Source organism: Cebus imitator, unplaced genomic scaffold (genome assembly GCF_001604975.1).
Source record: "Cebus imitator isolate Cc_AM_T3 unplaced genomic scaffold, Cebus_imitator-1.0 Scaffold36, whole genome shotgun sequence".
Lineage (NCBI taxonomy): Eukaryota > Metazoa > Chordata > Mammalia > Primates > Cebidae > Cebus > Cebus imitator.
The window spans coordinates 4,992,314-5,001,203 of record NW_016107351.1 but is presented as its reverse complement, the minus strand read 5'-3'; the positions used below and the strand labels follow the sequence as shown (position 1 = coordinate 5,001,203).

The following is an 8,890-nucleotide window of genomic DNA, read 5'->3' as shown; positions in this document are numbered from 1 at the left end:
ATCTATCCAAATAATTATTTCAACAACAACAAAAAAAGAAATAGAAATGCACTCAAAAGAAAAGTGTTAACATTTATCATGTTTTATACACTGAAAATAAAAATTTTCCACTCCTATGGCCAGTCTTCAAGCAGATTTTATCACAAAATTATAGTTTCCATTTTACAATCTCTCTTTAGTAGTTACTATGAACTATAAATTAACCAAACACTTAATTTTCCCAGAAATTAAATATCTTCCTAAAAATGCTATATAATCCCCATTACATAATATCACAGTAATCTTTGCTTTACCACACAAAAAAACTATGATTAATAATTATAACTTTTTCTTTATTTGTCATCTTTCTACAGAAACGATCAGTAGTTAGCCTTACCAGGAAATTATACACATTATGAATACAAGTTTTAATAGACTACTGATTAGACTGTCATGTTGCAAGTATTTCTAGAACATGATATCACAAATTAAGTCATTAATTCCAAAACAATGGTTTATTAACAAAAAAGTACAAAGAAGCACAAATGGATATCCTATTTCCCATTGTAGTCCATCTATCTATCTCCCTATCAGTCCATGAGATGGCTTTTTAGAGCTGTAAGAATGGGTAAAATACTTCTCCTGTGTCTAATGGCCCCTAATAACTATCCAAATCCAAATAACTGTGTATTTAAGTTATACAGACCAATTTTTAAACAATGTTTAAATCTACTGAGATAAAATCATCTCCCCTTGCAATACACCACCTACCTAAACTGAACATCAGCGCCAACATCCACAAATCATATATCATGTCACTAGTATGTTTGTCTTGAAATAAGTTTATAAATGAAAACTTAGGTGTATCAAAAATGATATTCATAAGGATGTACTAAAAACATTCAAGTCAAAACATCTTGTTAACTGAACTAAAGTGAAGCACATGGAAACATTCAATTTATTATTGTGCTTTTTGCATTGATTTTAAATCAAAGCTACTCACACATCAAATCTTATTGCTATTACTTCAGTTTCTTCAAGAAATGATTCATTTTTCAAGTTATTTCAACAAATGTAAGGTTGTTCCATACTCCTCTTTCTACAGGCCTCAAGTACTTCTCTGAATCATGGTAAACTCTAATACTTTGTGATTTCTCTCACAGTGCTCCTTAAAATAATAACACAGATGGGGAGATTCAGCAAATAATAACCAATTTGCTCTTTCTGCTATGGCTCCTCAAGACAGAACATGTGGTTTTACTCTCTGATGGTCCTGAAAGCCTTGTGTAGAATTTATTAGGTTATACGTGTTTCTGAGTGGTAAGTTCCAGCTTTTTGGTTTGTGGAGGGAGCCAGGTCAGAGCTTAGTTACCACTATACTCCTCACCTAGAAGTATTCTTATCAAGAACATGAGTTCAGTGTTAAACTAGGCTTTAGTAACAAAAGGGTGCTATAGCAGTGCATACATTTTTTGGGGAGCTGGAAAATTCAGATGACCACTCACTAAACATAAAATCATCATTCCACAAAGATTTTATTGACATTAAACTTGCACAGTAGCAAAAAAAAAAAAAAAATCAAAACATAAAACTAAGCCACATATCAAAGAACAATGTACAATAGAGATTTGAATTTCTCAATAGCATTAGAAGGTATTTCCATAAATAACATTTACAATTCTAATGTTAGGACTTTCAAAGTGTCTGAAGCTTCACAGTGCTAGAATTGATTTTTATCAGAACACATGCAAAAAAAGAAACAATGGTTTCTCAGGTTCATTACAAAGGACAAACTGCAATTAAAACTCAGCACAAAACCATTCCAAGTGATTGGGGAAATCCGGGTGAACTTCAGGTGGATGTGGAGACAGACTAAGGTGACAGGAAGCGTCTAGCAAAAACTCCTTTAGGCAACTGCTGTGTAATTAGACAGGCCCAGTGAGCCTCGGGGCATATGCTGGCTGTTCCTCCCTGAGAAAAAGGCAGTGGCCTGAATCCTTTTTAAATGACTTGGCTCAGTGCTGTGGGGGACTGGCTGGGCAGCTGCAGGCTGTGTGTCTGTCAGCCCAACCTTTACATCTGTCATATTCTCCACATGGGGGAAGGACGTACTCTGCCCAGGTCCCCGCCTTCTTCAGAGGCAGCAGCTCCTACAGGGCTGAAGGCTGGCACAAGTTGATGGATTTGATTTCCCCTCCTCCCTGTGGTAGAGCTGCAGAGTGGATTGGTACAGCTTCGTTGGAAACCTCTGGAGGTCATCTCGGCTGTTCCTGAGAAATAAAAAGCGTGTCATTTCAAACGCTGCTGCAGACCCTACTGGGTTTTTAAAATTTTGTCAGTGTTTCATTGTGGTCTCTAGCCTGCCAACAGCCATCTCCCTAGACAGCCGCAGTGAGGACGAGCGTCCTGGCAAAGATGCAGTTGGCCCTGGGCACTCCCCAGAGCCACGAACCCCAGACCTATTTGTATCACCCGGGCTCCTTCCGGGTGGAAACGGCTGTGAAAATGCACCTCAGACTCACTTATTTCTGCCACATCTGAGTCAGGGCCTGAGAGAGATTTTTCCCTCTGAACTTAGAGAATATCACAGTGGTTTGTGTTGGCAGAAAATGCACTCCAGCCTCTGTACTCCCCTAAGCTGCTTATTTTTTATATTTGTGCCAGTCTGTAAATGGATAATAACTGTTGCTTAGAAATTGGCTTTGTGGAGAAACTGGAAAATAATGGTTTTATCTTCAACTCCTTTGCACGCCAGAGGGTGATGTGTACCTCAGCTTCTGCCAGCCTATGCTGTGGGCAGGGCTGAGCTGGAGCTGCCCCTCTCAACCTGCCTGCCACAGCTTTTCCTTAAAGGCCATTCTTAAAACCAGACCCTCATGGCTGCCAGCACCTGAAAGCTTCATCAATATCTATTAATAAAGCCGTAGGCCCTCGTCTAACGGCAACTGCCTAGGCTTTCTTTGAGATATGTGTCCATTATTCAGGTTCTTTAAGTCAGAGTGGAGTCTGGGAAGGGTTGCGAATGGAGGGTTCGGGGCTGTAGATGAGGTTCCAATGGAAAGTAGAGACGGCCGTGCCCACTGCCCAGAAGAGACCAGCAAGCCAAATTGGAGCCCCCATTGCAGGCTGCCGTCGTGTGGATGGAATAACTCACGATTGCCAGTAAAAGTCTAATGTGGTTTTATCTATTTTTTTTTTTTTTTTTTTTTTTTTGGTGGGGGGAGACAAGGCCCCTTGCCCTCCCAGGCTGGAGTGCAGTGGCATGACCATAGCTCACTGCAACCTCAAATTCTTGGGTTCAAGCAAACCTCCCACTTCAGCCTCCCAAGAAGCTGGGACTACAGGCGCAGGCCATCAAACCTGGCTAATTGAAAACAATTTTTTTATAGAGATGGGATCTCACTTTGTTGCCCAGACTGATCTCAAATTCCTGGGCTCAAGTGATCATCCTGCTTCAGCATCCAAACTGTTGATATTACAGGCATGAGCCACTGCACCTGGCCTAGCTGCCATTTTTTTAAATGCAGAAATGTAGATTTTGTCGAGGTGAAATAACTCGTCCAAGACAATAGAACAAGTAAGTTTTAGGGTTGGGATTTGAATCCAGGCAATCTGGCCCCAGAGCTGGGCCCTCACTGCTGAAGGACACTGCCAGCTTGGGGGTGTGGCTGTGCCCGGCTACCTTTAAAGCACCCCGTTCCACTTTCAGACAGCTTTGTCCAAAAGGCTGCCATATGGAGCTGACACCTCCCCAAGGCTTCCGTAGATCCTCACTGGACATTTTAACCTTTTATTTTGAAATGAAAGTTCGCAGGGAGTTGTAAGGCTAGTACAGGGGTCCCGCATACCATTCCCCTCCTTTTCCCCATTGTAAGGACTACACCGTGTTCACTTTCAACACCCAAGGTCTGTGTTGAGAGGATGAGTTGTGCAGCCCAGCTTGCCCCAAGCCCGTCTTGCCACCATGAAGCATTTCCTGACTCAGATGAATCTACCTCAACAAAGCCAAGGACCAACTAAGCTGCAGATTTTCTCTCCACTGGGCTTGGCCTACATTATTTGCACCTGTTTTCAGCTGGATGGGACCAAATTTCCACATTATCCCCAAAGGGGTGACATCTATTTGTTCACGCAGGTATTTGTGCGTGTACCTGCTGTGTGCCAGGTGCCAGGTCCTGGAATCGAAGCCGGAACAACTGCAGTGAGCTCTCAGGGGTTTTGTTTTCTGAATGGTGGGAAGACAGGTCAGCAGATAGCCAGGTGCGTCTGCACATGTGTGGCTGGCGTGTGCAGGAGTGCCGAGAAGACAGTGAGCCCCACCCTGGATGCCACAGGAAAGGGCATTCCAGCACAGCTGTTGGTCCTGGCACATGTAGCAGGCTGCGAACGGGACCAGGAAGGGAACAGGAAGATGCACAGGCCGGAGGGGACAGAGGCGCATGTCATGGGCACTGCAGGTGTGCGCTGCGGTGGGACGCACAGGCTGGTTCCGGGGAGATGTCAGCAAGGCCCTGCAGCCTAGGGCACTGCCTGTTCCACATTACCCAGTGAGTCAGAGTCTCCCAGTCACTCAAAGCCAGTGCAGGTCCCAGCTTTGTCCGCGGAGGAACTTTCACTGTAGAAAACACGAACTCATTTCCCTTTGAGGAAGTTACTTCTCCAGGATGTCATTTCCAGCCACCACCCAGGATGCGGAGAAGGTGCTGCAGTGCCCAAAGCACGGCTGCCCGAGAAGCTTGTCCCTTAGAAACCCCATGTGGGCTGGGAGGCGCCTGCCTGCCTCCCTGAGAGCGGAACCCTGTCCCTGTCCGGCTGCCAGACTGGCTAGGCAGGTGCTGGGGAAGTCTGGGTGGCCGTGCTGAGCCCCTCATAGACCTTGGAGTTGTGCTTGGGGATGAGACCTCCCAGCTCTTCGGCTGCTTCCCAGTCATGGCCACATCTCACAAACGTTACCAGTGTCCATGAGAAATGAAAAAGTGCGTGATTCCAACTTACCACCTGACCCACATAAGAGGCCTTAGAATGCTGGGCTTTGACTCGAAGAGCGGCTTTGAGTCTACTAAGGGGATTCGCTTCCTAATGTCCTGAGTGAATGAACTGACCTGTTGGACAGGGAAACTTAGGTTCATTTTCTGTGGGGGGACATTTGCCAAATGCAGTGAAATCAGTTGACGCTGAGCTACTCTGACAGTGACTCAGCCTCGGCTCCAGCTGCTTCCCCAGCCCTGTGGTGGAGGTGGCAGATGATGACATCATCCTGGAGCAGAGGGCTCTGCCCACTGGCATCACAACGGCCAGACCTGCTGGTCCTCCAGCTGCTGGCTCCAGGTAGTTACATATGAGTTTAAAAGAAGAGAACCAGGGCTGGGTGCAATGGCTTATGCTTGTAATCCCAACAGTTTAGGAGGCCGAGGTGGGTGATCATTTGAGATCAGGAGTTCAAGACCAGCCTGGCCAACATGGTGAAACTCTGCCTCTACTAAAAATACAAAAAAAAAAAAAAAAGCCGGGAGTGGTGGTGGGTGCCTGTAGTCCCAGCTATTTTGAAGGCTGAGGCAGAAGAATTGCTTGAACGTGGGAGGCAGAGGTTACAATGAGCTGGTATCAGCCACTACACTCCAGCCTGGGCAAGAGAGCGAGACTCTGTCTTAAAATAAACAAACAAATAAATAAATAAAAAGAGAGGCAGGGTGTGGTGGCTCACACCTGTAATCCCAGCACTTTGGGAAGCCAAGTTGGGAGGATTGCTTGAGGCCAGGAGTTTGAGACCAGCCTGCGTAACAAAGCAAGACCCTGTGTCTACCAAAATAGTAATTTAAAAAATTATCCCAGCATGGTGTGATATGCCTGTGGTCCCAGCTCCTCTGGAGGCTGAGGTGGGAGAATCGCTCATACCCAGGAGGTTGAGGCTGCAGTGAGCCATGATCACACCACTGCACCACCCTAGCCTGGGCAACAGAGCAAGATTTTGTCTCTGTAAAAAAAGACAAAAAAGGAGGCTTGGATGCAGCACTGTTTTTTTGTCACTTATAACTGGAATTTTGTCTATCAAAAGCCTATTGTGCCCGACTGCAGCGGTAGTGGTCTGACGCTGGCTTTGAGGAGGGCCTGACAGCCTAGGGACAGGCTTGGCATTCCAAGTTGAGGAAAGAAAGATGAATAGTGAAAAATAATGGGTTGCAGTGCCTTTTCATCCTGGGCCAAGGTATAATTTGGGTCCATTTCAAGGGAAATATACTAGCAGAATTCATCAGAGTAGCCCCTCGAAGACTGGTGCCTAATGCCTAGGGGACAATTTAATCAGTGGTTCCAGCTTCACATCTAGGGTTGGAAACACTGAACCCAGGCTTTCTCATGCGGATGGGGCATAGATGCTAACGTGGCTGTCTCGCAGCCCTGCAGCGTGAGTGAAACAGACGTCTATTCTACAGAGACACGGCTCTGTGGTGCTGAAACCTCCTTCTAGACAACAGTGGCATTAAGGTGTTTTTTTTCTCCTTTTTCTTTTTTTTGAGATGGAGTCTTGCTCTTTCACCCAGGCTGGAGTGCAGTGGTGTGATCTTTGCTCACTGCAACCTCCACCTCTGAGGTTCAAGTGATTCTCCTGCCTCAGCCTCCTGAGTAGCTGGGATTACAGGCATGAGCCACCACACCTGGCTAATTTTTGTATTGTTAGTAGAGACAGGGTTTCACCATGTTGGCCAGGCTGGTCTTGAACTCCTGACCTCAAGTGTTCTGCCTGCCTTGGCCTCCCAAAGCGCTGAGATTATAGGCGTGAGCCACCCAACCTGGCTTTTTTTTGCTTTCTTTTTTATAAGACAGGGTCTCACTCTGCTGATCACAGACACAGCCTCAACCACCTGCCTGGGCTCAATCGATCCTCTCATCTTAGCCTCCCAAGTAGCTGAGACCACAGGTACGAGCCACCACATCTGGCCCTACTTAAGCTTTATGTAGGTGCAGTAACAGATCTGAAACCAGCTCTCAGCTCAAGAGAAGGGGAAGCCAGGTGCAATGGCTCACGCCTATAATCCTAGCATTTTGGGAAGCCAAGGCAAGAGGACCACTTGAACCCAGGAATTTGAGACCACCCTGGGCAACATAGGGAGACCGCCGCCCCCCCGTCTCTAAAAAGAAATAGAAAAACAGGCCAGGCTTGATAGCTCAAGCCTGTAATTCCAGCACTTTGGGAAGCCAAGGCAGGAGGATCACTTGAACCCTGGAGTTCGAGACCAGCCTGGGCAACAAAAGGAGACTGTGTCTCTAAATAAATAAATAGAGAAGGGAAGTGCAGGTGGGGCACGCAGCCCAAACTGGGCTCCTCTGTTCATCCCGCACAGTCAGTTCGTACCTTGCACATGCACAAAGAAGGTGTCGACCCAACCAAAGCAATACTGATTCTTGTTATATAGCTTTATTGTGGGGTCAGTGTTGGAGTACCACGAGTTTTCATTAGCCTACGTTCTTTCCCCAGCTGTAGTCAGTTTAGGGAGGGAAAGAGGCCCTACCCCCATCCCTATTCCTCCTGCCTTCATATTGGCAGCTACTCTCTGAGTACCTGTTGAGTTCTTTCACATTCCAGGTCTAACATGCTCTCCCACACCCCTAGAGAGCAGGGCTGCTGGATGCCACACTGCTCCCAGAGAGGGGCTGTGGTCAGGGAAGCCCCAGCTCCAAGGGGGGCCAGAAAACCCCAGAGCCATCCACTGCAGCAGCAGTCTTTGGTGCTGCAGGTGAGGACAGCTACAAAATACCTGAGCCATCATTCTGTCACTCGGTCTGAACTCCATTTGAAATATTGTTTCCATAACTGTTAGGATGGTTTTTCCTTCCTGACTATAATCCTCAAACCAACAAGAGCCCAGCAGAGGAAATCGTGGCCAAAACACCCCCAGAGGAGAGCCTTGGCTTGACCTCAAAGGGCCACCATCGGGGAGGATGTCCTCAAACCTCTGAACCCCTCTCTGCAGGCTCTGCCCAGCCCTGTGTGGCGACCCAAAGGAAGCCTCTCCTTCGTTTAAGATTTAGCCCCAGACGTCCCGCGATGGCTGCCGCCTGTCCCTTCCACCTGCATGGCTGCCCACGGGGGGTATTGCTCATCTGGCTACTCTGGATGAGAGGCTTCCCGCCGGGTTGGGTGGGGGGGGCCTCTCTGCGGCTCCTCTGCCTCCTACCCCCACTGGCACCCAACGCCTGTCCTAGAAGGTTGTTTCTGCCTGTTTGCTCCGTGAGTGGCTGGAGAGGCAGAGGCCGGCCTTGCTGGAGGGAGCGTTCGTAATTAGGAGCGAATCCAAAGCAGGGTCTTTTCCTTCCGCAGCACCGGGCCCAGCAGCGGGGCTCACCCACAGCCCTTTACCGATGCCTTCTCTTTGGTCCTCAGGACTGATACAGACCAGGACCCAGGGCCAGCCCGGGCCAGGCTCCTATGCTTCCAGCAGCGCGGGGTCCTGCTGCCCCCCGCTGGGGTCGGCCTCTGGCGGACGCTTCCTCCTCCTCCCCAGCCCTGCATAGCAGGGCCAGGCAGGTGCTTCCCGTTTGGCTGCTGAAGAGCCGAGAGTTCACAGAGAGATTGAAGAACGAGCCCAGGGACCGGGCCAGCCCGTGGGGGCGCCCTGGGATTGGAGCCCAGGTCCCGGGTTCGCCGCGCGGCTCCCGACTTCCTCTCCTTTCGCCCAGAGGAGAGTTCGGCCACTGCAGAGACGTGAGGTGGATCTTACCTCCCGGGGGCCCGCGAGGCCAGCGCGCGGGCGGGAGCCGGGACGGGCCCAGAAGAGCCTCGGGGGAAACGCCTGCCCCCCGCCCCCGGCTCCCGCGCCCCCCTCACCGGCTCCCGCGCCCCTCGCCCCTGGCTCCCGCGCCCCCCCACCGGCTCCCGCACCTTCCCCCCGGCCGCCGCCCGCTCCCCGGCCGG

At 48.9% G+C, this 8,890-nt stretch overlaps 1 protein-coding gene across 1 annotated transcript in view; it reads left to right on the top strand.

Annotated features, from left to right (window-relative positions):
• The first annotated feature begins 4,418 nt into the window (after nucleotides 1-4,418).
• Nucleotides 4,419-8,890, top strand: part of TMEM235 (transmembrane protein 235) — a 12,177-nt gene continuing 7,705 nt past the window's right edge. Inside the window, 2 exon segments of the mRNA XM_017524688.1 lie at nucleotides 4,419-4,526; nucleotides 5,715-5,744. Of these exon segments, the coding sequence (XP_017380177.1) occupies nucleotides 4,419-4,526; nucleotides 5,715-5,744 (138 nt within the window).